The sequence below is a fragment of the Myxocyprinus asiaticus genome, chromosome 7, assembly GCF_019703515.2.
Source record: "Myxocyprinus asiaticus isolate MX2 ecotype Aquarium Trade chromosome 7, UBuf_Myxa_2, whole genome shotgun sequence".
In the NCBI taxonomy this organism is placed as follows: Eukaryota; Metazoa; Chordata; class Actinopteri; order Cypriniformes; family Catostomidae; genus Myxocyprinus; species Myxocyprinus asiaticus.
Window position 1 is genome coordinate 4,328,914 of NC_059350.1, and position 19,176 is coordinate 4,348,089.

General features: G+C 36.6%; 2 protein-coding genes across 3 annotated transcripts; both read right to left on the reverse strand.

Moving 5' to 3' along the window:
- Positions 1-4,335: 4,335 nt before the first annotated feature.
- Positions 4,336-7,019, reverse strand: LOC127444064 (uncharacterized). The gene is made up of 2 exons (XM_051703231.1): positions 6,884-7,019; positions 4,336-5,735 (listed from the first exon to the last, which is right to left on the reverse strand). Exon 2 carries the CDS (start codon positions 5,720-5,722, stop codon positions 4,991-4,993), a length of 732 nt encoding a protein of 243 aa, XP_051559191.1. The 5' UTR covers positions 5,723-5,735; positions 6,884-7,019; the 3' UTR covers positions 4,336-4,990.
- Positions 7,020-9,789: 2,770 nt separating this feature from the next.
- On the reverse strand, positions 9,790-13,998 carry wu:fc75a09 (uncharacterized). 2 transcript variants are annotated; one of them, XM_051703047.1, is made up of 2 exons: positions 13,909-13,998; positions 9,790-13,590 (listed from the first exon to the last, which is right to left on the reverse strand). In XM_051703047.1, the coding sequence occupies exon 2, from the start codon at positions 13,570-13,572 to the stop codon at positions 12,757-12,759; it is 816 nt and encodes a 271-aa protein (XP_051559007.1). In that variant the 5' UTR covers positions 13,573-13,590; positions 13,909-13,998; the 3' UTR covers positions 9,790-12,756. The 2 variants fall into 2 exon arrangements, with proteins under 2 accessions (XP_051559007.1, XP_051559008.1); XM_051703048.1 differs by having other exon boundaries at positions 13,834-13,971.
- Positions 13,999-19,176: the final 5,178 nt, after the last annotated feature.

Here is a 19,176-nt window from a genome sequence, read left to right on the forward strand (position 1 = left end):
TCGACTTCTCGTCATTTTTACTTTATTCGCAAAATCTTATGATAAATGACAATTGCAAATTTAAATTGTTAAATTATATTGATTTTATTGTTAGCGTTAGTTTCTGCACAATGGACAATGAGCCAACAAGTTAATTCTCGCTTTGATCCTCCGAATTTAAATTCAAACGTGTTTGATTCGTTTATTGGGCGCCTGACATTCTGAACCGGTGCTGTGTTGCGCTTAATGTAATTATTATTTGACAGGTAGGGTGGTCATTTTTTTAAGTCATAGAAGGAAGGATGATTCTTATTTGTATATTGTAATATGGCCTGTGGGCTAAGCCCCGGATGACACTGAAGTCTAGCGACGCCCCTGGTTTCAAATAAAAACATTTCAAAGTATGATACAGTTACAGGCACAGTGCTGTGTTTGTGATTCATCATCTAACTGTATGGAGAAGTTGGTGATTCCATGTCAGTATGATTCTCTGGCAAACTTACCACAAGCACCTGGTAAACTGACAGATAAGGTATATTCAGCTTGGTAGTGTGTACAGTGTATGACACCCAGTATCCCACAGAAAGCTGTCTACATTCGAGTATGATTTGGTGATCATGAGGAGGGTCCTGGTAATGTGGAATGTGGCATTTGGATCATACTTTGATTTATTTTTGTGTGTGGTTACATGCACTTTCCCAAACCTCTTATTTCCTTGAATGCTGACAATGATGCAGTCTGTATTGCTGTCGTCATAGTAAACCACTGTTGTCATTCTTGACAGTCCGGAAGCATATCAGCTCCTTGTGAATTAAAATTGCCAACCAAATAGTAGGGAAAATTCACTTCAGGAAAAAGTTTGACATTATATTAATTTCTTCTATTTTCAAAATAGTGAAATCCAAACTCTTCCCATGCTGGGTTACACAGGAGGAACATATCATTACGAGCAGAAATACAGTGATCAGTACGCCAGTACAAGAGTAAGAGTTGTCTGGGCCAAGGTCGACCAAATCCAGAGTCTTTCAGTTCATGTATATCTTTTATTTTGATGATCATGGTGTTCACCTGATGAAGAGATGAATATGACATGGCACATTAACACAGATGATGATGATGAATAAAATAGACTGTACTATTGAAATAGTTTGTAGACATACTGTAGGAGCCTGAGTCAGATCTGTCTGAAGGTCTGTGCCGAGTTTGGTAAATGTACAGTAGCTTGAAAGCTCTACACTCCCCTCCTTTTGACCAAAAATACATTTTCTTGATTTAATAAAAATGGTTTCCTTTATCTGAGCAGTACAAACTTGGTGACTTTTCCTCCATTTGCCATCTGAACAAATAAAGAAAAAATAAAATTGGGCTTGATTCTAGTAAGTCTAAGTGGTCGTAAAAAAAAAAAAAACGTCACCTTTGGTATTCGTGGTCAAAATTGACCGACCATTGAAAATGAATGGGGAAGAAAAACAAAAAATCAGAGCAATTTGTTTGTTGATCTGTCAAATACAATCAATGAATCAGCCAAAATGCAAAAACAAAAACAGACAGAAATTACAGGGTGAGACTCTGCAACATCCTCAGTACAAAACATACACAAACACACAAAAATGAACTGGGGAGACAGTAACACAGAGCATTTATTTTTTAATTAAAAAAAAAAAACAGTCATAATGCTAAACACACTCTCAGAAATGAAGAGATGAGATGATAACACACTCACAATGCAGAACACACACACACACAAACAGGGCATCAATAAATGGAGCTCTACAGCCATCTTTTGGTCATTGCTGGCATTACAAGTCATCTGTTCTTTTCCAGCTGATGAAAGCAATCTGACACACTCACACACACACAGAGACACACACACTTGCCTTTGCTAAATACATTTTTACTATAAAAAGTTTGAAATTGCAAAATGTTTACTCTGATTCTTCTGTTTTATTCTCTAATTGCATCTTCAAAATTTTGCAATTCGTTTCTGTTTCTTGACGTTCATTCAGTAGTTATTTTATATTAACACTTTACAATAAGGTTTATTTATTCATTAACATTAGTTAATGCATTAGGTATCATGAACAAAAAATATATATTTTTTTTTTACAGCATTTACAAATAATAAAAATGCAATTGTTCATTGTTAGTTCATTGTTAGTTCATAGTGCATTAACTAATGTTAACTAATGCAACTTTTGATTTTAAAAATGTATTAGTATATGTTGAAATGAACTAACTATGATTAATAAATGCATGCTGTAACAGTATTGTTAATTGTTGGTTCATGTTAACTAATGTTAACAAATGGAACCTTTTTACCCATTTTATTTAGTTTTTTTACTAAATTGTTACAAATTATAGTCTGCTGGATCTTCTTGCATCATACATGGACAAAACGTTGTACATAGATTGTCAATGATGTTATGACATATGTTAGATAAATAATAAGAGATTTGTTTGTGTAGTATTTATTTCCTGATTTACAATTTGTGTAAACAGGAGCAAATATGCACGTTCCCAACTTGATACATGATGTCTTTTCTTGTAAAAGAAAATCCTTCTGGCCTTGAAAACTTTCTCTATAATTTTATCCCCCAAAAAATATAAAATCAATCCAATAGGCTGCTAATGATAATTACAAAATAATACACATAATGTTCTTCATTACAAAATGAATGATCTCAGAGGAATTTATATATAATAAAAAAAATTCTCCAAACAGGACAAAAATTAATTGCGTGGTCTCAGGGAAAACACACATTGGAAAAATTCAACTGACAAAAGTTTAGTTAAATTGAGCAAACAAAATATTTCTTTCAGCAAAGAAAGAAGAGAAAAACCTACCTCTTTTTTTTTTTTCAAATAGTCGTAGTTATTAAGAATCTCTTTTGTCTTCCACAGCAGCAGAAATGGAGGAGAACTCACTAACTGGGAACAAAAGAAACTTAAACAGAATGGGTGTGTCTTTAACTTCTGGTAATGGTTCTGAGGACACTAATAAGGGACTGCACAAATTAACAATTGACTACATAAAATCACATATTATATATCACATCAATAATGATCTGCTATGGACAGTCAAAACAACTACCTCATGCACTTGACTTTGCTATACTGCTTTAACATATTTGCTCTATTTTTCATTCGTATACAATACAAATGTACCATTTATATAGATACTGTAGATAGATAAATCATTAAAACTTTTTCCACACTCTCTCTAGTTTTTGATTAATTTTTTTATTTGTCCACTAACAATGTCCAACAGTATATGTACATGCATCACAGGAGATTTATGTCATTTTTCTGACGGTCATAAAAATTCTCAACACAGTTTCATTTCCAGCACATCTCAAATTCTGTGTTGTGTTTAATATAATTCTGTGCTGGAAATGACGGTGATGAAAACAAAACCACAGCTCCTTTGACTTCTTTAGGTTAATTTCATAGCTTACATTTTATGTATCCTTAATAAACACTTTTTTCTTTTTTTTCTTTAATAATTTGGAACAATTACAGCTTTATTGGAAATGAGACCCAACTTTTTTGAAAGTTTAAAAAAGGTTTATTAGGGGCAAAATTGTTTGTTGTAGTGGAAATGACGCCACAACTGTGGCACAATTGTATCTTTTGAAAAATTATTCGAAATCATTTTATGAATAAAAACATGTAATAAACATGCAATAATTTTTATTTTTATTAAGGGATTTTCATAGTTTAATATTGAAAGTCTGGGTCTGGGACAAGGCTAAAACAGTAAAATCTATACATAAAAGGCATTTGAAAAGTATCTAAAATAAATGATGAAGGATTGGTAAAACATTTCTAAGTAAGTTTAAATGGGACCTTCATAACAAAAAGAAAAAGGTTTAAATCTGTTAATTTGAATAAAAACAGACATGAAGAAACAAAGACAGATGGATGAATGATGTATGGATGAATGATGGACAGATGAATGATGGATGGATGGATGGATGATGGATGATGGATGGATGATGGATGGATGAATGATGGATGGATGGATGGATGGATTGATGTATGGATGAATGATGGACGGATGAATGATGGATGGATGGATGGATGGATGAATAAATGATGGATGGATTGATGGATGGATGGATGATGGATGATGGATGGATGGATGGATGGATGAATGATGGATGGATGGATGGATGGATGAATGATGGACGGATGAATGATGGATGGATGGATGGATGAATAAATGATGGATGGATTGATGGATGGATGGATGATGGATGATGGATGGATGGATGGATGGATGGATGATGGATGGATGGATGGATGGATGGATGAATGATGGATGGATGGATGGATGGATGGATGGATGGATGAATGATGGATGGATGGATGGATGGATGGATTGATGGATGAATGATGGATGGATGGATGGATGAATGATGGATGGATTGATGGATGGATGAATGAGATGGAAGGATTGATGGATGAATGATGGATGGATGGATGGATGATGGATGGATGAATGATGCATGGATTTATGGATGAATGATGGATGGATTGATGGATGGATGGATGAAGGATGGATGGATGGATGAATGAATGATGGATGGATGATAGATAAACTTTATTTTAGGAGCAACTATGTTTGGAAAGACCATGTTTATATATAAAGACACTAAATATGTATAAATATATTTATATATAATGGGTTTAAACAACTTTGGTCTGATATAAAGCAATTTTTCAGAAGATTGAACTATCACACATGGAACCTATGGACACTTTAATGACAGTTTCATGGTAATTTTTCAGAGCTTGACAATCTTTCACTTTCAATAAACAGAAAAAAAAAGGCCAGGATATTCATTGAAAATGCACATTTTGTGTTCCACGGAAGAAGAAAAAAAGTCATATGGGTTTGGAATGACATTACATCATTTTTGGGAGAACGATCCCTTAAAAATTCTTCTCAGTCCTATATGTAACGTGAAAATAAAACACAAAGGCTACAGATAAAAGACATGGGAAAACATTAAGAAACACAACAGCATTTCGGAGAACAGCATTTTTCTGGGGTACTAGGCCTATGTACACGTCGGGAAAGTGATCTGAAGTCTGATGACTCTTCGTCACTAAATAATGGTTGTCTGAATTCTGATGATTCTTTGTCGATAGTTAATAGTGGTCTGAAGTCTGATGACTCTTCATCACTAATTGATTCAGACTGCAGAGAGGACTCTGAGTCAGATCTCTGCTTGTTCACAGCTTCTTCCAGTTCTTCCAAGCCTAAGCTTTTGATTACTTTAATGAGACCTTGGCTGATTTGGTAGGTGCAATTATGGTCAAAATGCAACTTATCTGAATGCTGGGTCACATAAATGCTGTCAAACCTATTCAAATTTTTATCAAATGAAATAATGATGCGATCAGTATTGCTGTCATCTGTTTTGCCAGTGTAATTCTCAGTGACATAATGAGGTAGTAGTGCTGCATTCAGGGTGTTCAGGTTGCCAACCTCATAGTATGTTAGTTTGGTGTTAGGAAGAAGTTTTTCTGCATTGACTTCAGTTCTGTTGTGGAATCGATGGAAGCCAAATTCTCCTTTTGCAGGGTTGCACCGTGCAGTCATGCGGTGATTGCTGTTAATCTGAACACATTCCCTGGCAAACCACCACAGCAGGCGGAGACCATGTCTGGGCAACGGCTGACCAAATCCAGACTCTTTCAGCTGAGATAACTCTTTCAGTATTTGTATTTGCACCATGTTTCTGTCAGTTCTGTTTTTGGAAATGTAAAGGATACACTAAAAACATTGGATAAAACAAGTCTTTATTCAATAGTATTGTACTCATTTAAGTAGGAGAGACCATCACAGCAGGTCACAAAGGCTTTGCATGAATGTGTGTTTTGTCTGGCAGTGGTTTTGCATGTAAAATTTCAGTATTATCATATTCCCAGATAGCACACGTACATCTCTGAGTTGTCTGTTTTAGATCTTATCATCTGGAGAGCCTTACATTCTAATTAACATCTGCTAAACATCTTAAAAAGATCAGATTTACAAACATACTAAATCATAAACATCTCAAAGACATCTGCTGAATGTCTTATTGACATCCGAGAGGAAACGTCCCAGAGGCAACTGGGATTTGTCCTCTGCCACCCAGACTGAGGCAAATCACTATGTGACCACAAGGACTTAAAAGCACATTGGGAATTAGGCATTCCAAATTGGGAGAAATTTGACGTCTTCCAGATCAAAACACACACATCAAATAGACATCTGGGTACATGTGTTGATAAAGAACCTTTATTTTGGGGCAAGTTGTCACATTAAATTTTTCTCATGTTTTACTTTTATGCAATTAATTACCTACAATTATTGAATTAAATATTTTTGTTTGTTAATTGTCTCCATGTGTTCTGTAACATGAATTTTTTGTGTTTCTAATTTTTTCTGGTTACATTTTTGCTGAAAACCCATAACACCTTAATACATTTATTAATGCATTTTAAAACATACGTTTTCGATAAGATAGCTTTTTAACTTCACATAATATTTTTTAATTCAAGCAAAGTTTTTTCTTTTCAAAAACCAGTATGAACAGAAAGAAGTTTTCAATTGTGACAACTTGCCCCGCTGTCTTTTTTTTCTGGGCAAGAATGGAGGAATTGTTCAATAGCTTTCCGTGTAATCAATGTGTCTATTTGGAAACCGTCTTTCAAAAATATCCGGAGATTCACTGTAAAAACTCTGACTACTTGCTTTGGGGTCAGCCTTATGCCAAATATGTTTTGTAATGGTCTTTTTTAGATATAAAATTTGTAATTATAGGATTTAAAAATGTATTCACTGTTGTTTGGTCACTTAACACAAATATACAAGGCAAAGTCAGTTCAGAAGTTCAAAAATCTTAAATAGTACCTGTACACAGATGGATCCTCTGATGTTCTTGTATTGAGTTGCACTGTTTATCTGCAGATTTGATGTGTTCAGTTTCTGTTAAAGTGAAAGCAAAAACAAAAGAGAACAAAGAATATGTGCGACAAGCCACTGTGACACCCAACTACTGTCCATATTTAAAGAGAAAAGAGTAAATCTAAGAAATATTTTTATTTGCAGTCTCGACCTATGCTATTTATAGTTATTGCAGAAGGGTGGGTAGAAGCTGAAACTCAACTAGACTAACAATAGTGCCTATTGTAAAATGAGTAAAACAATGTTGACCTTAAAGGAATTTTCCGTGTTCAATACAAGTTAAGCTCAACCAACAACATTTGTGGCATAATGTTGATTACCACAAAAATGTATTTCGACTTGTTCCTACTTCTCTTTATAAAAAAAGCAAAAATCGAGGTTACAGTGAGGCACTTACAATGGAAGTGAATGGGGGCCAATTTTTGGAGGGTTTAAAGGCAGAAATGTGGAGCTTATAATTTTATAAAAGTGCTTACATGAATTCTTTTGTTAAAACTCATGTATTATTTAAGCTGTAATATTGTTTAAATCGCCATTCTTACAGTCGCTTTAGGGTTTTATGGCTTTCTACGTTACGTCATCTTGGCAACAAAATTATTAAATGGGATATAACTTTACACAGAAAAGGTTAGTAAGCGATTTTATCACACTAAAATCATGTTTACACACATATTGTTTATGTTTTGTGGCTATACTTTTGAAATAGTGAGTATTTGAATGTTTACAGATTGGCCCCCATTCACTTGACACCATTGTAAGTGCCTCACTGTCACCCAGATTTTTGTTTTCTTTCTTTTTTTTTTTTTTTTTTGAATTTTTTTTTTTTTTGTGGTATTCAATATTATGCCTCAAATGCTGTCAATTGAGCTTAACTTTTATTGAACCCAGATCATTACTTTAATATACAAGAAACATATGTAACGGTAGCTAGCTGTGTGTAAACCTCACTCCCCTGGCCTCAAGAGACGCTTTAAGAGTGTGCCCGCCTCTCATGCCAGAGACCCTGGTTCAAATCCTGCCTGGAGTGGGTCAAGCAGGAAAGGTTACAGTGGTGCTGTGACCTGGATGGGAGTGAGGTTTAGGGGGGTGAGTGTAACGGTAGCTAGCTGGTAGGTAGCTTTGCAGTGTGTAAACCTCACTCCCCCGGCCTCAAGAGGTGCACTAGCAACTGACACTAGAGGCTGTAGCCTTTAGCCTCCTCGTTACTGCACCCACCTCCCACACCAGACACCCCTGTTCGAATCCCGCTCGGAACGGGTCAAGCAGGACCGGTTACAGTGGTGCTATGACCCAGATGGGAGTGAGTTTTAGAGGGGTGAGTGTAATGGTAGCCAGCTGTCAGGTAGCTATGCAGTGAATAAACCTCACTCCCCTGGCCTCAAGAGGCGCACTAGTGACTGACACAAGAGGCTGTATCCTTTAGCCTCCTCGTTACTGCACCCACCTCCCACACCAGACACCTCGGTTCGAATCCCATTCAGAGCAGGTCAAGCAGAACTGGTTACACATACACAAATCTTGTAAAATTATTCAAAATGATCATTCAAAAATATTAAATTGGTGTTTGTCTTTAATCATTTAAATGATGTTCTTATCTTGTTAAAACTCACTGTATTTCCTTTATTATTCAATCACATTTTTTTTGGTCATTTAGCTAAACAGAATTACTCAAAACTAAATTAGGGTTAATTAATTTTATTAAGACTAAAAACAAATATAAATAAAAAAATAAATAAAAGTAATATCAAGATTGCAAACATAACACATTAAATCAGCTGAAAAGTGATTTTAAAGGTGCACTCAGTAATTTTTTCCTCATTAAAAAAGTTTAACTCCTAAAGACATAAATTGTAATTTTGCAATATATGTATGAAATCATGAGCACTCACATTATAATGAAGACTCCAGTCATATCAGTAACCTTATAAAAGCTGTTTTATTCTACATGGAGAGGGTCCACACATGACCAGCCGAATACTACTCACTTAACATCAGTAACCGTCCTGTTATTGGACACTTTCACTCATTGATTAAAGTAATCATGGTTGACTGTCAATACTAAATTTCTACAATGGCATCTGAAACTGAAAACTATTGATTTTATATGATGCTGCATCCAAGCCACTAGGTGTCAGTGTCAGTACAAGATGACACAAAGACAAAAGTTACTGAGTGCATATTTAAGAGAAGCTCTAGCAGCATTTATTTGACTGGAAGCTTGTTGCGTCAGCAGAGTTGGAAACCTGTGTTTGGATCCCAAGCTGAAACCAGGAAGTAATCGTGTTTGCATAATCAGTGATGAGCATGATTCTGAGGTTGCATTTTCCCCTCTAACATTACATTTTTACTCCACTGATGGTTAGGTTTAGGTCTGGGGTTTGGGTCGTGGGGTACAGTTTATAATATGCATTCCTCTTCAATGTATAGCGTGTACAGCTAAAAAATGAGCTTTTGGTGCAACTCCGTAGACAAAATGGAGCTCACACCACCAGAGCCGTAGACAGGAATTTTGGGCCCCTTACCTATTAAAACAATACAATAAAATAAGCCCCCCCTGGGCCTTTGGGCTCCTAGAATCATTACCATCTTTCACCCCACTAGCTACGGCCCTGCACACCATGTGCCAATACGCCCATCAACACTTACCACTTTGGCCACTGGGGGCAGTGTTTTAAATTTCGGTTAGCGCAGAGCTATTTTAGGTAAAGAAAAGCCAACCTACTGTTTACAATTTCACTGTGAGATCAGTCTGAACTTTCACTATAAGCTTAAAGTCCAAGAGGTAAAAGAAATTCAGTGGGCAAGCAAGTGACTCAATTTTATGAAATCATCACACAAGATATGAAATGGGTAAAAAAATTATTTATTCAAATAGCATTCAAAGCTCACATTATTTTACACAAAAATAGACCAGAAATAGCTTCACATTTCATAATAATTGGAGACTGGTGTGTAGCATGTCTGCTTTTTAGAATGATTAAGTACAAAGATAGTAGTGAAGTTAATATTTTTAAGACATAAATAGGGCCACTATTAAGGCTACATAGTAGAGCTACTCTGTAAATCAAACTGCAAATCATATAATGTGTAAACTGTTAACAATTCACAAAACATCTGCTTGAATTCTCTGTACTTTTTTACTGCCCTTGCCAAGACCTATGGATCCATTCCAAAACTTAGTGAGCTGCATCAATGCCTCCTGTCACATAGGCATCCTAACTGAAATGTAGCCTCTTAAGAGACCGATTTGGAACGCACTTCATGGGCAGCCACTTTGCGCGCCATTCAAATAGAACTCTGCATGCACAGCGCACAGGATACTCGACTTGCAATAGATTTCAATACAGGTGACGCAAGTATGGAGCTTATTTTCTGCCAAAAAGTAAATACAATGATAATAATGATAATGAAAACCCCATGAACCATTCCATTTTTACAAAGAATCTGCAAAGTATGTGAACTTTGCATTTTAATTTGAACTATGTCACTAATATTGCATTAAAGGTGCTGTAAGTGATTTGTAAGTGCCATGAAATATCACACCTGGCTACAGTAGCGATTCTTGCTTGTATGGCGCCCTGGGCGAAACCCGCTTTAAGACGCTCCCGTGTGGGGGTTGATGATTGTAAATGAGAATGCTCCCAAAGTTGTTGACCTTGTGGGACGCCCCCTCGTGCCTCTTGCCGCTCCCCCACAAGATGCTGCCCTGGGCAACTGCCCATGTCGCCCATGCCTAAATCCACCACTGCCTGGCTAGTTACAAAATATGTCCATACATTGGCCGTGGTCAGATTGTTTGTTTTGGCAATCAGAAGACTTTCTGCCTGTCAACCATTGTTTGCATTCACAGGGCAGCGTATATATGCTTGTATAAGTGCTTATACCGTGTCGGTGAGGGGGGACCCATCGCCCTCCCTCCGGTCTCCAACACAATGACCTTTAGTGTGTGTGTGTGTGTGTGTGTGCATGTTTTTTTGGAGTGTAGAGTTGTAGAAAGAGGGGGCTAATTGGGTGACTAATTAAACATGGAAGTTCCAGAATGGCTAAAATCGTTTACAGCACCTATAAAATTAAAGGGGTCATGGATTTCTTTTTTAAAATATTTTTGTTTTATCTTACCCGAGGTCCAATGAGAATGTTATAAAAGTTTTTTGCACCAAAACGGTCACAATTTAGTAATATATGATAATTTTCCACCCTGTTTTTGGCCCTCTGTCTGAAACGCTCAGTTTTGGCCTAAGCGCCTCCTTAAAACTTCAATGTAAACGGTCACTGCTCTGATTGGCTAACATCATGCAGCCCCTCAAATTCAACAAACTCAATCGTAAGAGAATGAACCTCAACATTATAAAACAAAATTGCAGTGTTTACACATAACGCACATCCAACACACTGCATCTGAATATATTAAACTGTTCATCTCAAGCACAACTGTTAACACTCAACACCATAAACTATCAAACAGTCATGACATTTTAAATATTCATGAATGCCCCATCCTTCAATAACAGTTCCTTTGCAAAGCTTGAATCATATTATGACTTGTTCACAAACAATCGACGATGACATGAGCCGAAAAAAAACCTGAACACATCATACTCCAAAGAACGGTGAAATTACGCACACACATACTGATGGTGCACATCACCGGAAACACACCGAAACTGTCAAAGACCTCCATCTTCCATCGTCAAAGACGTCCTATGTTTACATACACCAACAATTAAAAATAGTGCAGATGGGTGAAAGAACACATTCAAAACAACATGAGGCAGCAGCTGAATGAAACAGAATTGCTTCTCCCTTTCAGAGTTGTAACTTGACACCGCGTCTTTTAAAAACGGCGAGATACATGACAACGGTCAAAGAGTCTGTGTAGTTCATGTTCATATACAAAATAATTCAAAATAGTCCAGATGGGTCCCCTTAGGAATAGTTAGCCATGGAAGGCCTCCTCTCTTGACTTGAACTGCGCGCCAGTGGGCGGGGCCAAGGGTGCGATAATGCATGACGTCAATGTGTCGTGACGTCATGATGAGACGTTTCAGCAGGGTGGCAACTATAAATGCTCTTTTTAGACTGGGGAGGAAGTTTTGAGTTCTGAAATTTACAGTATGTTTTTATAGTACAGTTACCTCTTATATGTCTAAATATCAAGGAAAATTTGATTTGATTTCATGACCCCTTTAAGAAAATTAGATTTTGCTTCGCTATAGGCTATGCATCATTTCATTTCATTTAAAGCGACTGATCTCAGTTCAGAAGAATCTGGGCTGTCATTAAAGGGTTAAACCTTGGAGTCATGTGACAAAACAACATGGTGCCGATCTCAGCTGAGTTTGTCTTTGGGAGAAACTGCAAAAAAATCATGCAAAAAAAAAAAAGAAGTTTCTTAGGGGCTAATAGTTACAAATCATAAGGGGAATGGAAAATGCACACAGCAGTCACGCTTGGGTCTTAAGAGGTTAAAACTGGCAGAAAATAAGCTCCCTAAGTGAGAGGAATGATGTGATACTAATGAGCGTAAATATGCATACACACATTTTGAGTGAAATAGTTAGTTTTACATTATTTTAAAACTATTTTCATTGATACTTTTAAGTACTGAATGGATTATACGATTTATAATTAAAATGTCATGCTTCATCCGCCATCTTGGAATTTTTGTTTTTACCGAGTTTATCACAATGAATTCTGAGATTGCCTTCTTGGGCAGGATATATATTATGTTACCTTGATTACATATTTACATTTACATTTTGGAACAGCTAGTGGGTAGCGTGCCTATGGTGATGTTTTAGAAGAGACACTAGGAGTTCTTAAAGTATGGTACAGAAACGTTCCAACAATCCTTTCTTCCTGGGTATGTTCTCAGGGTGGTTTTGTGTTGGTGTGTCATCTTCTATCCATATGTCTATATTGCTGTTTGAAACAGGGGGTGATTCCATGTCAATATGACAGTCTGGGTCATTATATCTCAAAGGTGAAGGAGAAACTGGCTGATTAGATGTCTCAACTTGGTACTGATATATTGTGTCCCACTGAAGACCCTCTGGGCTGTAATACCACAGAGGTGCAGGAGAAACTAGCTGATTAGATGTCTCAGCTTGGTACTGTGGATGATACCCAGTGTCCCTCAGAAAGTCGTCTATATTCAGGTATGATTTGATGGTCTTGAGGAGGGTCCTGGTAATGTGGAATGTGGCATGTGGGTCATAATTTGACAAATCATTGTGTGTGGTCACATAAACTTTCCCAAAGCTGTTCTCTTCATGAACACTGACAATGATGCGGTCTGCATTACTGTTGTCCTCTCTGCAGTAAGTGTAGTCTTCAAGAACATAGTCGGGAAGCATTTCAGCTCCTGGATAATTCAGATTGCCGACCACATAGTAGGGAAAATTCAATTCCGGGAGAAGTTTCACTTTATGTTTGTTACTTCTGTTCTCAAAAATGTGAAATCCAAAATCTCCCTTCGTTGGGTCACACTGGAGGAACATGTCATCATTACAAAAACAAATACAGTAATCAGCAAACCAGAACAAGAGTTTGAGTCCATGTCTGGGCCAAGGCTGACCAAATCCAGAGTCTTCCAGTTCGGATATACTTTTTATTCTTCTGACCATGGTCTTCATGCGTTGAACAGAATATGACTAGATTATAATAAAAAAATAAAAAAAACACATTTAATGTTTGAATGTCTGCACTGTAAATTATTTAAAGTAAGTCAAATATAGTGCTGTCCAACACAAATATATTTGTTTACATTCTTTGTAAAACAAAAATGCACAGTCTGGGGTTTCTCAGTAAAGATAAGAAACAAATACAATTGTAATTTTTGACAAGTGCAACCTCTGAAGGTTTTTTTTTTAACCAGCACAATGTAGCCTACTCACTTTGTTAAACACAGCAACTTTTCTTTCAGTGTAGAGTAAAAGGAGAGCAAAAGAAACACTTAAAGGTAACCTCACCTCTTTGGCAATTTTTACATATTCATTGTTTTAGCAAGAATTTCCTGTGTGCTTCCGTTGCAGCAGTAATGCAGAAGATAAGCTCACTTGGGAAACAGAAACTTAAGCTGGCAACCAAGTGTGGGTGTGTCTAATCCAACATGAGCAAATGTCACAGTCTGACTGAGACAGTTTAATTTATAAACAATAATATACAGAATTACAACAAAATTGGTTTATTTACCTTTTTCAAACCCATTGTAGTTTTCCATAAATTTCTGTACACCATTATTGGGTCTCATGTTAAATGCTAGATTTCCTTATGAGTAGATGACATATGACAGCAGTGTGACATGTTATATAATGTCATCTAAAACAATTTTACAGCACCTTAAAATGATTTAGTCATGAGTGCACTTTTCATAATTGTGTATTGAAAGACTAAGTGGAATATTTGTAATCTGTCCACAAAAATGTGTTTGTCACAGTGCAGGACTAATTTAAGTGAACAGCAAAAAGCAAAGACATGAGGAAATAATTCTACTGTGGTGTTATAGAAGTGCAACTGAAAGTAAAATGACACTTTAACCCTTAAAAATAATGACACCTGTGATGTTCGATGACCCGTATTGAGTTAAATAGATTTTCAGTAAATTTACAGCATACTTATCTATAATTTATAAACTTGAGAATTGGCATAGGCTTAACTTTTCAAACCCAATAAAGGCTTCTTTAGTAGCATTTTAACTGGAAAGAGCGCCACCTATTTGTGATATACAATATCTTTAACATTACTGTGTGGATTTACAGTATTTAAAATAAGCTGATATTCATATTACTTACACATTTAATTAGTATAAGAAAAACAATCATGGTTTATATTCTGCAACATCACAATCATAGGAATATTGCAAAAAAAAGAACATATTATTGTACAGCAAATATATTGTCAGCATTGTCAAATTAACATTGTGCAGTTGAACAACTACATATAACTAAGTGTGTGTGTGTGTGTGTGTGTGTGTGTGTGTGCGTGCACTACACACAGTTTTGGCAGTATGTGCAGGTCTGTGTTTAATATCTGCAAATATGAACCCTATAAAACTGTGCGTATCATATTTCATAAATGATTTTCTAAAAACTCTACATAATCAACATGATAAATATTTTGCTGAAATCCTGTTTTATGCAATGTATTAGATGTCTACTGCCTTCCAGAGAAGTTTCACAGCTGCACTGGAAACCAGCAGTATTTACCCCCGGGTCAGATTAAACCCGAACACGTGTAGGCAAAAAACGTTTACATTCTATTCTGTTCTATTCTATTCTATTCTATTCTATTACAAAAACCTAAAAACATTTTTTTTTTTTTTTTACATATTCATTTAGTCAATGTTGAGGATAACCCAAAAGCATTTTGACCAAATTTAAGATTAAGTCTAGTTTTTCACTGTTTTTAACTCTTAAACGGGTCATAAATGACCTGAACATAACAGGAGGGTTAAAGGGGTCATTAAATACTATTTTTTTTAAATAATTGTATAAGTAAATTTTTTTGCACCAAAACAGTCATCATTTTATAATATATGATAATTTTCCACTCTGTCTCTGGCCCTCTGTCTGAAACGCTCGGTTTTGGCCTAAGCAACCTCCTTAAAACTTCAACGTAAATGCCCATGGTTATGATTGGCTAACATTGTGCAGTCCCTCGAATACAGCCATATCTGAAACTTAATCGGAAGAGAGTAAACAAGCTCCACAACATTATAAAACAAAATTTCAGGGTTTACACATAATGCGCATCCAACACATTGCATCACCATAAACTACGAAACAGTCATGAAATTTGAAATATTCATTAATGGAACTGTTTACTTACATTTACATTACATTTACATTTAGCAGACGCTTTTATCCAAAGCGACTTACAGTGCACTTATTACAGGGACAATCCCCCCAGAGCAACCTGGAGTTAAGTGCCTTGCTCAAGGACACAATGGTGGTGGCTGTGGGGATTGAACCAGATTCTGATTACCACCTATGTGCTTTAGCCCACTACCACACCATTTTACTGATTACGGTTTTGCGATCGGGTCCAAGTGTTTTTAACTGCCCCATCCTTCAATAACAGTTCCTTTGCAAAGCTTGAATCATCGTATAAATGGTCTACAAGCAATCCACTCTGATATGAGCTGAAGAAAACCCTCACATATATAGTCCAAAGCACGGTGAAACAAGACACGCGCACACATAAAGAATCATCTTGCACTAAAGAACACATCACCGGAAACGCATCAAAACGGTCAAAGACGTCCATCTAGTGCATGTTTACATACACCAACAATTAAAAATAGTGCAAATGGGTGCAAGAAGGCATCCAGGACATGTCTTTTAAAAGCGGAGCAAGATACGTTACAATGGTCAAAGACGTCTATCTAGTGCATGTTTATTTACAAAAATCATTCAAAATAGTCCAGATGGTTCCCCTTTGGTGTTCAGGAATAGTTAGGCCACACTAGGCTATGAAATAAAAAATTATGAAAAACAATATCCATGTAGAGACTTAAAAAAAAAATCTGCCATGAAAATGACTTATATTCCCCTAATATACAATATTTAATATAATTATAGTGCAATATACAGTATCTAAAATATATACAATATTTCTGCCAAAACACCATAGTTTCTACAGTTAGTGTTACTAACTGGAATGCAATAAGAATGGTGATGTGTGGATTTAAAAGAATGTAATTACCATTTTCCTGTTGTTTTCCTGTTTACATTGTCACTGCTGTTTAGAATGTTGGGGCTGTTTAATTTGGTTTCAAAGAGCTTTGCACAGAGTCTTTAAGGCTTTCATATGTTGCACTGTGTTTATCACAGGACTGCGCAGTGCGAGCGCAGAGCAAGTTTGTCAGAGCCGTGCTGGAGGGCCGGTTCCTGCTCCCACTTTAATTGGGTAGTAGCGGCGACTGGAGTGGTTGACCGACCCAATACTCGACCAGCCCACCAGGAAAAATTCCCGGTGCCACAAATGGCCAGTTCATCACTGCATACTGCCAGCAGCCATATCATCCTGCAGCTCTTGCCTGGTTGCCCACTAAAGCTAAGCAGGTTTGACCAGTACCTGGATGGGAGACCTCCTGGGGAAAACTAAGGTTGCTGCTGGAAGAGGTATTAGGGAGGCCAGTAGGAGGTGCTCACCCTGTGGTCTGTGTGGGTCCTAATGCCCCAGTATAGTGATGGGGACACTATACTGTAAAAAGGCACTGTCTTTCAGATCTGAGGTCCTGACACTCTGTGGTCATTAAAAAAATCCCAGGGCACTTCTTGTAAAAGAGTAGGGGTGTAACATCGGTGTCCTGGCTAAATTCCCCCCATTGGCCCTTCTCAATCATGGCCTCCTAATAATCCCCATCCACTAATTGGCTATATAACTCTACTCTCTCCTCTCCACCAATAGATGATGTGTGGTGAGCGTACTGGTGCACTATGGCTGCCGTTGCATCATCCAGGTGGAGGCTGAGGAGAGTCCCACTATACTATGTAAAGTGCTTTGAGTGCCTAGAAAAGTGCTATATAAATGTAAGGAATTATTATTATTATATTGTTATATTGTGGACTAATTGCAATAAAATTGGTCTCATTTTTCAGAGAACCTCCCCAAATAATGAAAAAAGACTCCAATTATTCATAAATAATATTGTATGTGTTTATAATTATATGATAAACAGAAGGTGTTTTGAAAAAGAAAAAAAAAATAGTTGTTGTCCTAACTTTGTAAACATGTATTTCTGGTTCTGTTCACTCTCTCACTTTGAAAAAAGTGAGGTAGAGTGCCACTTGCCACTTGATTGCAGCAAGCACTAGAAAAAAAATATTTTTCTCTATCACATTCCACCACAATATACAAATCTGAAACATAGGTGGCACTCTAACCCATTTTAGCCCTCACAGATGTGCTCGTCCATAGACATTCAGTCTAATTTTCAGTTCATGCACCACCCTTATTGTTTCATTAAAAATATTGGTCTCTGAGTGGACTAGAATCTCAATCTAGGCGTCATTAGAAAGCTGAGATCCTCCCCTTTGTGATGATCTAAACATTTTGTCATCAGTATTCAAAAACATATTTTTCTGATGATTTGTTTAGCATGCTTTTCCTGCTGGATGGCATATTTTGTTCTGGACATCTAAGATATAACATTGGATTATTCACACAAGCGAGCTCACAGACAAGTAAAAAAAAAGTATTTTTTAAACTCCCTAAGGTAAAAGCAGATATAAAGTTTTTGGCTACTTGGCTACTGGGCTTACAGCAGCAGTTATCAGAGCATAAAAGAGACATTTGTATTTGATGACTTACAGAATCATATTTCACCTTGTGATTCTTTTGAAAATCTTTCAAACTGTGATATTAGGGCAACAAAATAAAATGTACAGTCATATTCCTGAGAATGCATGTAATTTGATATATGATTGTCCATTTAGGTGCTATTTGAAAGACTTTTGTTTCATATAAATATTTCTACCCCATTACCTCTAGGGGATGCTAATTTGCAACATGAATTCTTTTTAAAGACTTATTTTGTTATTTTATGTCAAATAAATGTAGAAGTGATGGTTATCTCCGAAAAGTTCAGATTCGAAGCTTTAAAATGATACCTCATATGCCTGACTTATGTATACGGATACTTTAATGTTTTAAACGTAAACTTTTTTGTGATATAGCGCCCCTCTTTGGACCCACCGGCAGGTCCATGACGTTTATTAATGGCCCCTCTAGTGATGTTGGAAACTCTCGGAAGTAGAGAATATACATTTTAATACATGCTTTTATTGCATTGGGGATTAAGTTTTGATTTCTGAAATTTACAGTATGTTTTTATAGTAGAATGACCTCTTTTATGTCAAAATATCAAGGAAAATGTAACTCCTCATGACATGACCCTTTAAGCCTTCATAACATAACATCTAAGAAAATATATTTTACCGAATAAGCTGTTAAGTTCTGCTTGTAATAAGTCTTCTTGCAAGTCTGCAGCTGTAGTTACGATGACGCTCTGCTCACGTCTTGCTCAAGCTTGCAATGTGAAACAGGTGTTATTCTGACCAAACCATCTGATCAACATGACCGACCAATCAAAAACCACTTTTTTACCATCGGGCTGAACCGTTCGGAGCACACTTTACTGTGCTCAACCATGCTAGCGCAATGGCTTTAGTACGTGGCGACTCACGATTGTCAATTTGCCATCGCCAAGATAACTCAGTTGTTTCTAGTAAGCT